Source organism: Lissotriton helveticus, chromosome 4_1 (assembly GCF_964261635.1).
Source record: "Lissotriton helveticus chromosome 4_1, aLisHel1.1, whole genome shotgun sequence".
Lineage (NCBI taxonomy): Eukaryota > Metazoa > Chordata > Amphibia > Caudata > Salamandridae > Lissotriton > Lissotriton helveticus.
In genome coordinates this window covers 1,212,063,813-1,212,081,509 of record NC_136063.1, presented here as the reverse complement: position 1 = coordinate 1,212,081,509, position 17,697 = coordinate 1,212,063,813, and the positions used below count along the sequence as shown (strand labels likewise).

The following is a 17,697-nucleotide window of genomic DNA, read 5'->3' as shown; positions in this document are numbered from 1 at the left end:
ACCTGTTGTAAGCCTACAAGCGACTGGGTCTGTATCTTTGACTTATCTCTCGAATCATCCAGGCCTACAGGGTACTTACTGTACACTCTGTCACCAATCCTTATAAAAAGCTCCAGTACAGAGCCTGTTACATTGAGTACCACCTTTCTGGGTCCAGATTACAGGACCTTTGTATCTGGCAGGATAGCTCAGAGGGTGTCTTGCATCTTTTGGAAAAACCTGTGGGCGTCTTGTAGGTCATCAGTTGAAATTCCACCAGGGCCATCTCAGACTCTCAGCTTTCAGAGGGTGATACAGTGAATGTCATTGATTTTGATCATGGTAACACCTGGTAATTCCACTGTAATGATGCAGGAAGAAGATTCTAGCAAGTACCCTATAAAATAAACTCAGCTGAGCTGAAGGAAATAATTTTTCGGGTTAGTCCATAATTTCCATGCAACAAACGTCCCTAGTTATCACCTCTTAGTTTGCTTTTCCCTTGATAAAAATGCTTCTCTGTGTTCCTTGTACATGTGCTTAGAAACTTGTCCGTTCCTTTGAGGGTCTCTCATTATCGCCTGTGATCACGGTTTGTTGGCATTTCTGGTGGAGTCTGCTTGTTCCTTCCGCCACTCCATGACATAGCCTATTGATGACTGATTCATCAGAGACAGGCTCTGCTTACTTCTAGTTACTGTCTTTCTTCAAAAGACTCCTCAGCTGCCCGTGAACCACTTTGCTTCGGGCAAATCCACAAATAAGGATCCCATTTGCACTGTGCTAGGAGTAATGTGCAAAAATAACTGCCACTGAGGCAGGCAAGCTCGGTTGCCAACTGCCCCTAGTGTTACTGAACAGACAGGCCACAATGTCTGCAGCATTAACACCCACCAACTGAAAGCGAGTGCACAACCCTTACTGTGGCCAATCCATTGCCGGTGTCCACCTGGAACACTGAGGTGTGATGTGCCTGCACTTATGCTACCTGGAAGCTGCAGCCTGCTTACTGTGAGAGTAACAGTACTCTCCACCTGCTTGCGGCACAAAGCACGCACCACCTTGAGTTCTGATACCTTTGGTGTCCTTTAAAACCTCTGCCAGGGATTAGTCTCCACCCTATTGCTGAAACCGAGGGAAGACCACCATTGGGAGAGGCAGGGGAGGACTTCTTAGGTTATTGTGGCTCAATCAAAATGAAGGAATCACGTGGGGGGCTGTAAAAAACCCTGCTTAAAAACACCTATGATTGGTTGATATGTATGTTTCAACGCGACAGAGGCTTTGTCAACATGCACGGAGCCGTGACAGATGCGCAGTCCTTGTATCTTGTTAATCAGCCTCAGGCGTGTGTTCTCGGACCTTGTAAATCAGCCTCAGGTGTGTGTTCTCGGACCTTGTAGCGATGCTGAGAATTTCTCATAATGCTTTAGTTTAGCAAGTGATGTGTGACATTTGGTGGGGCTGCCTTTGGTACCCCTAAAGCTTTTTCCCTATAAAAAACGAAAAGGTTAAGTTCCCCAGAACTTGACACCGCATGGTCTCTCCTATGCCAGAAATGCCCCATCCCCAAACACGCCCCCGGCCCCCTCATTCACAAAAAAAAGTATTTGGAGAATGGCTGTCACTTTCCTAAGATTATCCATCACTGCACTTTAGAGTTCTGTTGAAGTGATCGAATTACAGTTTTTAAACTGTGCTTTGCTGAGTTTAGAATTGCTGTTCCTGTTCCCAAAGTGTAGCACAGCCTGTTGCACATTTGGTGCCTCTGTAAAGGCCAATTGAGTAATGACAGGGGCTCCTTACGTTATTGGTCACTTGACCCTCTCGAAGTTGTGAATGGAATGTATCTACATTTAGTTTACATAGTTTCCTTACTGTCTGTGTCTTTTCTTTCCTTAGTAAAATGGCCAAACTAGAGGAGCTGGAGGAGCTTGACCTCAGTGGGAATAAACTGAAAGCAATCCCAACCACCATCATGAACTGCAGGCGCATGCACACCGTTATTGCACACTCCAACTGCTTAGAAGTCTTCCCCGAGGTGATGCAGCTCACAGAAATCAAGGTATGGTTCACTGCTTCGAAACCAGCATATGAAAACAGCTGAATGCTTTCAAAGAGTTTCAGTGCACTGCATTGTTATTCTTTAGTATGCAACTTTGTGTACGGATGTATTGTGGCCTAATAGCTAGGGGCGGTCGCCCTCAAATCTGAGGAACCGGGTTCAAGTCTTGGCAATGGCACACAACATCCTGTGATTCTGGCCAAATCACGTAATCTCCCTGTACCTAACAAAAATGATTGTTTCCTTGTGTAACGCAACTGGTGATCAAGTAAAGTGCTCCGATACCTTCGGATTAAGTTTGCCTTATCTAAAACCGGAGATGGGGGGGGGGGGGGGGGGTAAATAATGCTATTTGTTTTAAAGTATTCTTTTTTTTAAAGTCTTTTTTGTTTTCCAATTGTGCTTTCAATTTCTATATGTATTGGTGGTTCTATATATGCAGATAAATGCATGTACATGTGGGTGTGTAAATATTAAGATGCAATGGGCTAAAATACTGCAGTGAGGTAAAATCCCATTGAAGACGCTTCATCACTATTAGGAGAGTTATTTTCCTGTGTAAATTCATTGTGCTATGTAATGCATGAGGCCGCTAGCAGCTTTTTTTGCAGGTCATTTTTGCTGTGCTCTGGTAATACTATGCAATTTGACCTTTGCTCTGTAGTAATAAATATGAGTGTACTGATTAGTATATTGGACCTCAAGCATACCCATGATCATTGTTCCATTATTCTATTACTTTTTCAAGGAGTTGGCTATCTAGGTCTGTTTAAAATTCACGCAAAGAAACACAGTTTAGTTGAAGTTGTGGTCATGGGGAAAAAAATCCACAAGTTATATTTAGGGCCGCAGTTCGTAACTTGCATAACAGCCAAGCAAACTATAAGTTGCATACCAAATGGAACACTCATTGAGGCAAGCCCCAGGGACCCATGTTGGATGTGCAATTCTGAAGTCTGGGTGACAAATCAAGTAAATGGCCAGTACTTTTCAAGAAACTGTTGTTTAAGAAATTGTTTCCGTCTAGACATAGCTATTCAATTCTGGTGATATTCAATTCTGGTGATAGTAGAACGTCCATCTGGTGATTGCTGACCTCCCTGTCGCCTGACGTAAGCAAAGTATTTGTTACACAAGGATGCCTATGGATAAGCACAGCAAATTAGAAAGCTCTTAAGAGAAGGCGGTTGACAAACCTGCAAGGATCATGTTAACTGATTAAGACGTCTGTTTCACTGAGAAGTATTGGATATCCTGTATTCATTTAACAAAGATATGAATTGTGGATGTGAGATTTCACTTAAGATGTAGCCTTTCAGTGAGTTATGATGACAGAGCTCGCTGGATGTGGTTGATTAGTCTGTGCATTACTCGGTTGGACAGCAAGTGATGCTTGGTGCTGATGCAGTTTCAGGCGATCAACTTTTGACTCTTTGTTCTTTTTCTTTTCTGCAGACCGTCGACCTAAGCTGTAACGAGTTGAGTGAGATCACACTACCTGAGAACCTGCCTCCGAAACTGCAGGAACTGGACCTGACTGGAAATCCCAGGCTCGCCTTGGATCACAAGACACTTGAGCAGCTTAAGTGAGAACATTTTACTCTTCGTTTTTCCAGCCCTTGGGTCACAGTGTTTTCTGTGGGCAGGTGAAATGAAGGGCTGGCAATCTATTACACTGTTTTTTTTAGTCCGAAAGATATTACAGGACAAGACCACCATCATGAATAAAACACAATTCTGTTTGCAGGGGTGAAAGGGTCGTTGACTGTAACATGAGTTATGGTGTGGGAAGGTTTGACTGTTTAAGAGCAGGTCATGTGGCTCTATCGCCTGAGCACTGTACTACAGCTAAGTTCGCCCTAATGACTGCTTCAGCAGTGAAATTATGTGAAATCGTCCCTTTAGTGAGTATTGAGAGACCTTTGGGAGTGTGTCAGACTCGCAGACCTCTATGTAGGTCGTCTTTTACAGCACCTGGTTCTCCACGGTCACATGCTTGGTACGGGGGGGAGGGGGCGGTATTTGGAACAATGTAGGCTAAATTCTGAAGCAATAAATAATATTGAGGACCACGCAAATTCGCAAAATGTTTAAAATGATGTTGCAGATTGCAAAGTAATCAAGTTGTTGGCTGTCTTATATATTTCATAACATCTGTGTCCAAGAGTTTTTTGCTGAAAATAATCTGATCTCATCTACCAAAGAGATAAGGTTTTCAAGCTGCTGTCCTAATTAATAACCTCAACATTCCTTTCAGATGATTTCAAATTATGCCCTCCTCCATTTGATTTTCATATTTATTTCTTAATATACCTACAGGCATGCCCCTGGCCCTATATGTCTGTGAAAACATCTCTCCCAAAGCCAATGGAAGCAGTACATGAGGATTTGTCTTCCAGTAGATGTAGACATCCATTTCCTTTTCCTTTGAGATGGTTTATTAATGGTCAGCTCCGTGGAGATGCATTAAGGAAAGTGTTCTGACACTTTCTGATTGGCCGGCATGGAGACCTTCGGTAGCCAGGTTTTGTGATCATTTTACCAAAAAAATCACTTTTTGGTGACTGCGTACAAGATTAGACAGAAAGATGCACCTAGACAACTGCTCTGTTTGGTATCATGTTAACAGACCTCTAGATTTACCTCGGGTTCAGGCTCTTCCTGGATGCATATCAAACAAGAACCTAATGCACATAGCATATGTCAGTCTTTGCTAAAATGTTGCTTTGGAGCTTTGTAGAGCAGGGATAGATTTTTATCCCAGGAAACAAAGGAAGCCTGTTTTGAAATCCGTACACTGTAAAAGGAATATGTCGGTGGCAGACATTCCTTAAATTGATTGGCTGGCTGGAAGGCAGCATAGGAGCAAATGTTTTTTCCAGATTTTCTGCCTATTTCTCTAAAGTGATGTTCCCTTCTGGCCTCATCTTTGCATCAGACAATGTCTGAGGCATACATTGGCCTGAGTATGTGTGCCCCTGGATCTACAGATAATGGGCAGCATATGTAGATAGTTTCCAGTGGGTTTGCCGTGCCCACTATTGCTAAACCAGGTTTCTCATTTGCACCTTGGGCTAGTGTGGGCTACCTGTACTAATTTTGCAGAGGTCATCCTCAGATGGCGCATAAGAGAAAATCAACACCATTTCCAACAACTTCATGACCAATGGCATTGATCACTGGTAACACACCTCCCTCTCAAGGAACCGGCCAGAAGACCGTATTAAAAAAGATTTTTATGATTGACTTTTTTTCTCCTTTTCCTAAATTTGACTAAAAATGCAAATTTCTATATAGTCTCTCCTGCTTAGAAGTGTGTCTTTGTGAAGGAGGACTCATGTTTGTTCTCAATTTCCTCATTGTAAGGCTACCAGTCTTTCATAGGGGCGTAAGGGACTCTGTCATGCATAACACTCTCACTAACTGCTACTGCTATTCATGTGAACAGCATCATAAGTATTGTCATTCTGAATATTTGCAAAGTAATAATGAGACTGTTAGCTATCTAATTCGCTTGTGGTGGCCAATTTTATTTTGGTGCCTGGGCCTATTTTCTATCTTACTCCGAGCCTGAGGAAGATAATACGTTGGCCAAATAAAGAGATCCGTGTGTAGTTACCAGTCTGATTTTCCTACAGATGCCCTTTTTGAAGTTGTGTGTATGTATATACAGACACACGCACACATACACACACACATTGTCTTTGCCTGGGGATGGGAAGTCTCTGTTACACTTTCAGCTTTCCTCTGACGCCAGTCATTGTAGACAGTCTAGCTACTGCCAACTAAGTGTTAAATTGAAACGCTAATACTTTTATTACAAAAATGTTCCCTTACAGATTTTTTCATCTATTGTTGCCAATTTCCTACTGCCAAGTATTCTTAGAGCATTCATTTATAACAAGTGTTCACATGGAACTGATTTATAAAGAAAGTTCTTTATTGTCCCAGAAAATTTCAGTGTGGAATTTATTCAAAACAAGAAGCTTTATAATTATAAAACAGACCACATCTTTCGTAATCAAATTGAAGAACAGCTTCTATGGCCTAATCATAGCTGTCATTACTCAATTCAGCCGAACGGAGTTTATTTTTTGTTATCGAACAAAAATACATAAAAGTATATCCATATATATATCAACACGTATTGTTTCAGTGATTGGTGTTTAAGAAATAGGCAATAAAGAGCCCCAAGTAAAGTAACCATAACCAAACATGTAGGGAAAAGTGACAATAAAGTGACTTATAAAAAAAATTAACAGAGGGTATTGGTATATACAAGGACGTCTATATGATCATTTAACAATAGAAAAGCAGCACCCAAATTGTTTTCTGATATTTCTGTCTACAGACTGTCCTTTCTTTGGTGTTGATGACGTTTCAACCCTACTTGTAATATGACGGTCTCATCAGGGCTGTAATGACCTGGGGACCAAGGTTAGAGGGCAATCCTGTATTTCTTTATGTATCCTGGAGAACAATTGTTTCTCCATGGGAAACAGTGTTGGATGGAACTCCCTCTTATTCTGGAAGATTCATGGATAGCGGCCTTCCTTCTGCTAGTCCTGTATGTTGTAATTGATGAGATCTAGGTATACTCCCAATCAAATCCCGGGCTCCTGGATGATCCGTGGATAGCGGTCTTCCCTCTGGTAGGCCTGGATGTCATAATTTTTTTTTTTTTTTTTTTTTTTTTTTTTAAAAACCTTTATTTGAGCAAGCAGAAATGTACAAGGATGGGCCTACAACCACACGGGCCAGCCGCTAAAAAGGAGAAGAGACATATCACATAAGCCCGCAAAGGTAACCGTCAATCAACAATGCAATACTCCACATTATATACAGGACCAAAACAGGTTTTATATATATAAAAGAACAAACACACAAAAAGGCGAGAGTGTATCACTGAAGGTCAGCCCAAGGGACGCAAGGGGGGGGACAGCTGCGGAGGTACAGTAATAATATCCTAAGCACTAAGGAGCATGGAGCGGGGGGGGGGGGGGAGGGGGGCAGAGATCAGGACGAAGAAGGGGGGAAGAGCCGGGGACACCGGCTCAGTCCCTATATGAAGATTCCGGGAACGCCAGCCTAGGGAGATAGGGCAATCTCGATAGTGTCCACAAGGGGAGGAGTACAAATGTCGCCACGGTATTCGTTCCATTGACCCCACACCTTCACCCATGCCCTGGGTCTACCCCTGGCCACATAAACAGTTTTCTCACGGAACATGGACCAGTCCATATTATCCTCCCATTGCGAGAGGGCGGGGGGCCTGGAGGCCCCCCAGAGTTGGGCAATATCTCGCTTCGCGATCATATAGCCCAGGGTGGCCCATCTAGTCTGCGCCACCGAATAGTCCGTGGGCTCCCAAACATTCAAAAGACAGCGACGAGGTTCCGGTCGCAAGGACACCCCCGTCACCACAGTCATCAGATCAAGCACGGCCACCCAATAAGCAGCCACCATCGGGCACTCCCAAAGAATATGCAGGAAAGTAGCACGCAAACCACATCCACGCTTACACAGGCCATCGGAGGAAAAGCCCATCACCATGAGTCGCGGTCCCGTAACATACACCCGATGAAGGATCTTCAATTGGACCAGACGGAGTCGAGCCGGTATAGCCACCTCCTTCGGAGAGGAGAGGGCCGATTGCCAATCCTCATCATCAAGTTCCAACCCATCCCCCATCCACTGTTCCCGAAGTCGGGCCAATAAGTCAGTCCGATTGTTGATCAACTTTTTATAAATCAGGGAGATAGTGCTATCAGGAAGATGTCCGTCAAGGATACGGTCTTCAAGTGGGGAAGAGTCAGGCGGAATCTCACCAGGGGCAAACACCGAAACCAAAGCGTGCCTGATCTGTAAATAACGAAAGAATTCCCGACTACTCAGGCCGTAGTCAGCCTGGAGGGCCTGAAACGGCCGCACAGAACCCTTAGAATATACATCCCCCACTTTGGAAATCCCAATCAAGTCCCAACGGTCAAAACCCTTGGAAGACCAAAGACCGCCCAGACGTTCCGAAGCATAAAGCGGCGTTGCCAACGTCAAGCGATCCTCCCAGCCCAGGCTCACATTCACAGCACGCCACACAGTCAAAGCAGTCAAAGTAGGCCCCACAAGATGGCGCCCAGCGGAGCGAGAATAAAGTACTCTATTAAAGTCACCTCCCGGAAGCTGAAATTTATCCATCTCAAACGCCGGATTACGACCCGGAGAGAACATAGCGTGATTAATAGCGGACAGATGGGAAGCCCAGTAGTATCTCTTAATGTCGGGGAGCGCCATGCCCCCATCGTACCATGGGATAGAAAGTTTCGCGAGAGCAATGCGCGGTCGCCCATCCCAAATAAGTTGTCTCTGAAGACTCTCAATCTCCCGAAAATAGGTCTTGGGGATAGGATCATAATAATTCTGGAGAGCGTAGAGAAACCGCGGTAGTGACATCATCTTAAACAGGGCCGCCCGACCCAGCGGAGACAGGGGAAGTTTGCGCCAGCGGGCAACGTCCAAACGGAGCCTAAGCAACGGGGGAAGGAGATTACGATCAAAACGAAGGGAAGGATCCAAGGTAACAAAAACCCCCAAGTATTTGAAACCATCCCGGACCACCTGAAGAGGAAGTCTACTCGGCAACGGAGGCAAAATACCAGACAAAACATATACACAGGATTTAGACCAGTTGATGACAAGGCCTGAGTTAGCGCCAAAGGACGCAAGAACGTCAAATAGAACAGATAAAGACTTGCGAGGAGAAGTAAGATACAAAAGGATGTCGTCCGCATAAAGCGAGACGCGGTCTTCGAAATCCGGGGCCCAACGAATACCTTTAAGGGACGGTTCCCAACGGAGCCAGGCCGCCAACGGTTCAAGAGCGAGCGCGAACAACAAAGGGGACAAGGGGCAACCCTGACGGGTACCCCTGCCCAAGGAGAAGGGGGCCGACACTCTACCGTTCACTACAACTTGCGCCAGAGGTTCCGCGTACAACAGCCTAACCCAGCTAATAAACTCGCACCCGAATCCAAATTTCTCAAGCGTCGCCCATAAATAGGGCCACTCCACAGTATCAAAGGCCATGGAGGCATCCAGGGACGCCAAAATGGCCGGTTCAGTCAAAAGCCCCGCCCTCGCCAGCGCGCCGTGGAGCCGACGTAAATTCAGAGCAGTGTTGCGATGCGGGATAAAGCCAGACTGATCCGGATGGACCAACTCCCCAAGAACCGTAAGGAGACGGGTCGCCAAAAGTTTAGCCAACACCTTAGGTTCAACATTCAATAGGGATATGGGCCTATACGAGGAACAGAGGTCACGCGGTTTACCCTCTTTGGGAATGACGACGATTGTCGCCAGACGCTGATCATAGGGAAGCATGGTCCGCTCACGAGCTTCTAGAAACATGGCGCGGAGATACGGCGCCACCTTATCGGGGCATAACTTATACAACTCAATAGGCAAACCGTTCGGGCCCAATGCTTTGCCCGAACGGAGCGATCGAACTGCATTGGCTATCTCATCATTCGTAAAAGGGGAGTCCAAAGCAATACGGTCCAGGTCGGTGACACAGGGCAAGGCGATATCACGCAGAAGAAGGCGGGAGTCGGCAATATCTCTCACGGACACGGGGGCATATACCACACGGAAATATTCCGCAAAAAGATCGACGATGGCGGTCGGATCTATCACATTCTCACCACTCGCAGACTGAATCACGGGCACCACACGATTAACTCTTTCTTTCTTGTCCAACCACGCTAGGAGTTTGCCCGCTTTGTCACCCACATCGTACAGTCTTCCCTGCTGCTCACGAAACATCACCTTTGCAGCGTCAGTGACCAAAGATTTATATGCAAACTGTTTTAGACCCAGGGCATGGAGTTTGTCAGGCGTGACACCAGATTCCAACTCGTCCTCCAAAGCAGAGATCTCCCCCTCAAGGTCCACCACCTCCTTCCTCCCCGCCCTCTTAGCTTCAACAATCAAGGAAAGGGCCTGTCCACGAATCACAGTTTTAAAAGCCTCCCACAGGGACACAGCCGAAGAGACCGACCCCTCATTTTCCAGGAAATATGAATCCATGGACTTGAGCAAGAGGGTACGAGTCTCAGGGGAGGAAAGATACCAAGGGTTAATGGGAGCCACTCGGCCCGCCGCCTCTACCCCAACCTCGAAACGAAGCCAAAGCGGCGAGTGGTCAGAAATACCCCTCGGCAAATGTAAAATCTCACGAACTGCCGATGATTGGGCTGCGGGCATCAGGAAATAATCCAGCCGGGACAGACTGCCATGGGCCCCAGAATGGAAGGTGTATTGGAGTTGAGTCGGATGCAACAGTCGCCAGCAGTCCACAAGGCCAAAGGTGTCTAAAAACCCACCCAACCACCGCTGAGCTAGCGGGGTATCTCTAGGGGGATGGCGATCGTGAAGGCCGGAGAGCACCGAATTAAAATCACCGGCAAGAAAGAGAGTGCCATCAGGGAGATCCAACAGAACACGGCCCAAGTCAGTAAAAGTAGAGGCCTGCAAACCCGGGGGAACATAAACATTGAAGAGAGATAGGGTACGGCCTTCATACCTACCCACCAGGACAGTATATCTCCCACGGTCATCATGAATCACCTCATCAATAGCCAGGGGGAGGGAGGTTCGAACAAGAATACCCACCCCCCTAGAGCCGGAGGTAAACCCTGAGTGCGCCACAAGGCGGTAGCCCCATCTATTCATTGCATAACAAACATTACCAATCAAATGGGTTTCTTGCATGAAAACAATGTCCGGTGACAAACGTCGTATACATTTTAAGACCACACTGCGCTTAATACGATCTCCCAGGCCATTAACGTTCCAGGAAAGAAATTTCAACCCTCTACCCCCCATCCCAACCACCCGAGCCAAAACCCCCCGTCCATGAGCTAGACATCAGAAACAGCAGCAAACACAGGAGCAAATCGCCTTGAAAACAACACACAGAAAAGAAAAAACTTCCCAACCCCCCTCCCCCCAACTGAAGAGAAACACCCCCCACCCTGCACCCCTGCAAAAAGCTAAAGAGCCACCCCAACCTGCAGTGTGCCTGTCGCCCAAGAACCCCTATTCTACACAAAGACCCCGGAGGAGGAAAGGTCTCCGTTCCATCCACCCCCCGACCTCAGCAAGAACAAAAAAACCAACGAAAAGACAGAATTATCACAATGTAGAGGGACGCCGGCCAATACCCCTGAGAATGTATTCAAAATAAAACAAAAGAGCCGAACAGTTAGATCTCCACACCACCTTCGGCACCGCCAGGGTGAGCGGCGGAGTCTGTCTCAGGAGGACGTTCAGGCAGTGAGTCCAGCCAGTCATTAACAGCATCTGGCCGATCAAAGAAAAGGGTACGTTCATTGTACTCAACCCGGAGTCTAGTGGGAAAAAGCATGGCGTAGCGTAGGCCCCGATCCCGGAGACGTTTCTTAGCACCACGAAACTCCATACGTTGTCTCTGAACCTGTTTGGAAAAGTCCAGGTAAAAGTTCACCGTAGCATTCTCAAAGGCCACCGGGCCCTTCACCCGCGAGGCCTGCAGGATAGCGTCCCGGTCCCTATAATGAAAAAGCTTCGCTACAATGGGTCTCGGCGGGGCTCCCGGCTTGACTTTGCCCCCTGGAACACGATGTGCACGTTCCACCGTGAAAAATTTCGTGAGACCAGAAGGGGCCAAATGGTTCAAGACCAGATCCTCAACCAGGAGATCCACCGAGTGGGGTTCAGGGTTTTCCGGTACACCAACCAGGCGAACATTGCAGCGACGCGCCCTGTTTTCAAAGTCCTCCAGGCGACGGGTCATGAAGTCGTTCCCCCGACGGAGGTTCCCAATCTCTGTTTGGAGCTCCGAGACATCGTTCGTAAGGCTAGAGGATTTAATATCCAGTGATTGTACCCTCTCATTCGTCTTGCCGAGATCAGCACGAATCAGATTCACCTCAATAGCCACGGTGTCAAGCTTGTGGGCCAAGGCCTCGTACTGTAGGCCGATGGATTCCCTCACACCCGAGATGGCGCCCATGATATCCTGTAAGGAGGGCTCCGCCGATTCTTCCAAAAGTCGCTCGGACGCAATACTAGAACCAGGCAGGGCAGCTCCGGGGGACCCCTTAGAATGGGTATAACGGTCCATGACATTTGATTGAACTGGAGCTCCGCGCAGAGGTGTTTTCGTCTTGCGCGTCTCCCTGTCCCCTCTGCCCGCCATTTTGAAGATGCGTCACAGGACAAGCCACCAGGTTCGACGGGCCCGACACCCAAAGTACAGAATCAAAAGTACAGAAAAAGGGGGCACCACTCGGGTAGAGGTCGCCAAACCAGCAAATAGGTCAGATGAAAGCCCAACAGCCGATCTGCCTCCAAATCGCAGTCGCAACACGACATCCACAGCCGTGGCCCAAGTCTGAACGGAATCGAAACCGAAACTTAGGAAGGGGGGACCCACAAGGCCAGATCTCCTGCCGTTGTTGTTCAATTGCAGGACGGCTACAGCACCGCACCCCGTCCCGGGCGCACCTCAAGGGCGGAGCCCAAAAGTTCAGAGCACCATAACTCAGGAACACGAGATCCAAATCGATTTCTGAAAAGTGCCAGGGTAATCAGCCAAACGTCCCCTACACGAATTCTTGCAAGAAATCAGGATTCAGCCAGGATAAATTGTCGGGAGCGGCGAGGGTCCGGAGAGCGCTGTGCTCAAGCGGCCATCTCGGATGCCCGCCAAGCTCCTCCTCCTGGATGTCATAATTGATGCAATCTGTGAGTATTCCTGATTGATTAGCGGGTGCCTCTTGTTGCGTCTGTCAGTTGCACGTCCATCCGGGTAATTACAAGGCATACTCCCAATCGGAGAATCGCCAAAGTCTGCTTCTGTGACAATACAAAACTGTCTTTATAAGTGAGTTCCATGTGAACACTTGTTATAAGCTAATGCTTAATGCCCAGTTCACATGGACATATGGGTTGCTCTTGTTTTTCTAAAATATAAAATAAGGTGTTCTTCGAGGCTATAAACCTGTGGCTCCTCCTTAGTATGGATGCCTCTTTGATGCCTTGAAGATTGGAAAGCAAATGTAGCTAGGCTATATGACATAGTGCTTCAGAATACCCACTGCGTATTTGCCACATGGTCCCCAAGTGGCCTGAGTGTGAAGCAGGATATGAAAGAAGAGCTGAGAAGTAATTATATATTTTTAAAATGGCCCATTTGAGTTTATTTTCAAATTTGTGTACAAATGCTCCAGCACCATACAAGCTTATATCCCACAGCCAGGTCTGTTATCTAGTACCGTACCCAAACAGAGGGGAAACACCCTCAGGGCAGGATGAATTTGTCATGGCTGCAAATTTCAGAATCCACATATTTTGTCCATGGACCTCTTATTGCTTTGCAGTACGTTCAACTAAGTTCAGTTGACAAATTTTCAGAAATGTGTACGAAATAATGCACTTCAGCCATCATCTAATTTTTCTCTCAAATCTAAATGTAGCCACAATTGTTTGTACAAGTATTAAAAAATCTGTCTCAAATATAAAAACAGCCTGGGAACTGCACAGGAAGAACAATGTACACAGTTATTACTGAACCTGCGTCTTCACTAAATAGTGTGGTTTGTGAAAGCAGTGCATTTGTGAAGTGAAATTACCGGTATCTCTGAAAAAACTGCCAATTCTTGTAGAATGCTTCACAACAGGGCAAGCACACAATGGAGTTACAATGAGAATTTCGTAAAAACTACAATGGGAAGTTTTTTTAAGTGATCTGTGATGGGCCTAAGTTCGATCAGCAGATCTACCTTCGGAAGCCCTGAAAGAGAAAGCACTGTTCCCCATGTTGGGTGTGTGAATGTTGCAACTCAGAATTGAAGTTTCCTGGAAAACAACCCTGTTGTATTGTCAAAACATTCTCTTGTCACCTTTTGCCAAGTCTTGTAGTCCCTCAGGCTCTGGTGTCCTGGTGCTTTTAGGCTTTAGTTTCAAATACCTGTTCAGTTTTTTTCTGTTTCACTATAGAATGCCCTGCTCGGCATTTTGCACCAGACACATCATTACTGTAATGTTTCAAACTTTAGAAAAGGTGTTTTTTTCATTTGTCCTCGTTGATCGACATACAAGTAGAGCTTCTAGGAAATGTTTGAATGCCTTTTCTTTGTAAAGCTTTTCATGTCTTGCCTTAACCTGTTACATTTGTAATGTATCACAAATTATGATGGTATTACACCTAATTTTATAATTCATCATGCTAGATCTTATAATTCATCATGCTAGTTTAAATTACTTAACAATCATTTAAAACCTAGGCCTTTTTAACTTGCTTTTCAATTGAAGATTGAAATTTGTGTTCCCCAAAAGTATTTGGGAAATTACACTTTGAAGTGCATGAATCCATTAATATTAGTCAGAAGATGGTACAGGATAAATACCACTTCAGAGGGTGAATTGTTTGTCCCAAAAAGTATAGTATAGTTGCAAATACTGACAATGCTAACCTCATGTAAAGCGCTCTGATACCTCTGGGTCTAGCCAGCGCTATATAAAACTCTTAAAAAATAAAAAAATTAAAAAATTCTTGGTTTTTCCCTTCTCTGTTGGTGTATGCTTGTACACTTTCTCATACATGTATGTACACTTTAACCTATGTACATGCAATAAGTACATTTGTGTAACCTTTCTCCTTGTAAGTGATCTACTCAAAGGTTTCCTTGTATGATAGCCTCCAGCGAACCTATGTGTTTCTACGCTCGGGAATCAGCTCTTTATTTTGAACGTTTTGTAGGTTTTTAAAACTTGCAGTGCTACACTTGGCATAAAGTCTAATAAATAAGTTATATTTGAGTGTTTCCTATTATTTTGTGCCCACAGTAACATCCGTTGCTTCAAGATTGACCAGCCATCTACAGGTTTCTCTGCGACTGACTCTTCAGTTGCCCCAGCAGTTTGGAGTCATGGTTACACGGAAGCCTCAGGAATTAAAAATAAGTAAGTTCACATTTTTCATGAATTTTCACAAATGAAGGCTGTTACTTTGTGGGCCCCCTTTTTCATCCAAAGCCAGGATTTTCCAAATGAGTTAGTTCTCTAACTAATTGTGTTAAATTTCCACAACACTACTGCATCAGGTAGGCGCCTGTTTTTCGTTACTTGTGACCCAACCTGCTTATTTTTGGTTTATCCTGCCCCCTCTTTTGTCAAGTGTGCACATATTACACTTGTATACTTATACTTTATTCTGTGACAAGATTTTCTGTCAGCAAGCCTACCCACACAGTTCCCTGGGCTTTTGTTGCCTCTGTTTCTTTGTAAGGCAGTTGCTAGGATCCTATTTCGGCTCATACAGTGTTCATCACAGTTTTTATGAGCTGGAGCCAAGCATTTAAATGCTCAAACAGAATAGGATCTTTGTCCTTCACTTAGCTGTTCATACATTTGAACTGTAATCTTTGGATGTGGTAGAGAAAGCAAGCGCTGCCCCTTTGGTATCTCAACAGCTCTTTAAGGAGAGCTGTGATGTCCAAACCCTGAAATGTTTAATGATTTAATTCTCCAGTGATTAGAGATTGTTGTCCTCTTTGCTTACCTCTTGGGATTCCTTCATTGTACTGTGCTGTGTATTTATATTATAGAGGTAAGTATAGGTATCAAGGTTTGCAGCTGGAGATGATATAGGGTGTGTGCCAGGATTAGGCTGCTGTAGACCAGATGAGCTTAAAGGTCCTTATCTGCATTTTACAGTCATTTTTCTTTTCTTTTTACTATTTCTGAAACAACTGCCCAAATTATCCAGCAGTGGTGTAAGAGACATGAAGTGTGGCAGAACGTATAGAGGAAACGATTTGAAAGCTTTCTAGAAGCCATATGCAATGTTTCCTTGGGACCCAGATGATTGAGGAGTGTTCCAACCCCACCTTGCAACCCTAGGGTAGATGGAGAGTGGAGCTGAATCCTTCGTCCGTCCCCTATGCAACAGAAGCACAGTTTCTCTATCATGGGATTATCTCCAATGCTATTTATATAGTAGGCTCTCTATCTAACTTATATGGGATTCCGAAACCTATTTTAAATATACATTTGTTTAGATTTGAAAATAATTTAAATTGGAAAAGAATGTTTCTATGTACCAGCCTTGTCTTTCTTTTAAAAGAATTAAATCGCGTATCCAAATTAATCGTCATGGTGTTTGTTCGACTAGAAACACCAACCTTCTAAATATTTTTGGTTGAAGAAACTGGAAGTGATGTTCCAAGTTCACAGGCTATACGTTTGTGGAAACTGACTACAACTTTAAGAATTTTAGAATCCACCATCCCATCATGCACAGCAGGGATGGAGACAGCTTCTTTCCACTCAACAATCAAGTATCCCGAACACTGCAGACTTTTTGTAAGGTTGTTATTTAAGACTACTGACCTTCTAGTATTCTTAAAGAATTCTGTTTCAACAGAAAGTTCCTTACAGACTACTCTGAATGGTGCACTGATTCTCTATTAATTCTGAGCCAAATATGCGTGTAATGACAAGCTGCGGATTGTAAACTGAGATGTTGACACGTGTTTAAAAAAAAAAAAAAATTAGCTAGGTGAAAAATATCTTAAATTGTAACTTGGTAACTTAAGGGCAATAGACCTGCCTGGTAAAACAAAGGGTCATGCCAGGAAAAGCAGCTACATTTGGTCTTATGAGGAATTTGCCCATTCCAGACATTTGCAGTGCCACACCGTATCAGTCTAGACCAGGCCTCTCCAGTGAGTAGCTCTTTATCTGCCTGCAAGTAGCTCTCCTGTGTGCAGTACAGCCTATTGATTTAGAATCTTCTGTTTGTTTGAAAAAATATAATTATACCAAAATTGAAAAACTTGTATACGAGACGAAAATGTATCTCTTTTCAGAACTCGTGTGCTGATGTTTGACAAAATGGTTCAATTTGCAACATATGTTTAAAGCTGATATTTAGATTCTAGATTGTATGGCACTTCTGGGGCTTATTGCTCATATTGTTATCAGTGCAGATATGGCTGTTCTGTATTACCCACGTAGGTGAAACAAACCACAAAGAGAGAGACTGGTGTTTAACACAGGTCCAGCATACACTTCCCAATGCGTCAATTGAAAGAACAAGGATATGCAGTCCCTAATGGCAGCAGCAAGAAGGGAGGAGGAGGTGTTTATTGTGTTCCAGGTGTCAAAGAAAGAACAGATGGGGAGTAGCTCCTTTAGGAGAAAGGGCCCTCACATACACCAATTGGTGTCATGCTTCATCATCGGGCTTCTCCTCGTTGCACTGGCGCTGCAATGCCGAACAGGCCCCGCGAGGGGTTCTTTGCCAGAGGGCTTTTCTTTTTGCCGAAGTGAGATTGAAAGGGTGGAGGGGCGCATGTTTAGAAGTGGCATGACTAGAGATGGAGAAATGGTGTGTGCAAGATAAAAATAGCTACAGGAATCCCACAGGGTTCTTTATTGGCTGGATTCCTCTGCTAAAGTAAAAACAAAAGACTACAGAGTCGTAGCTGGAGAAGGACATTCTAGGACTCTCAAGCTCAAATCATTGTATGGGAAGTGAGAGGGGTCAACATGTTTAATATCTTTTATAGACCGGGGGATCTTTGCATTTGGTCAGGACCGGGATATCCTGG

General features: G+C 45.0%; 1 protein-coding gene across 2 annotated transcripts in view; it reads left to right on the top strand.

The window, feature by feature from the left end:
- The window catches only part of PHLPP1 (PH domain and leucine rich repeat protein phosphatase 1), a 651,577-nt gene that overhangs the window by 574,753 nt on the left and 59,127 nt on the right, over nucleotides 1-17,697 (top strand). For both annotated transcript variants that reach the window (XM_078687772.1, XM_078687773.1), the window contains exons 12-14: nucleotides 1,882-2,044; nucleotides 3,500-3,630; nucleotides 14,930-15,046. In XM_078687772.1, coding sequence (XP_078543898.1) covers nucleotides 1,882-2,044; nucleotides 3,500-3,630; nucleotides 14,930-15,046 — 411 coding nt within the window. The remainder of the gene's footprint in view (nucleotides 1-1,881; nucleotides 2,045-3,499; nucleotides 3,631-14,929; nucleotides 15,047-17,697) is intronic.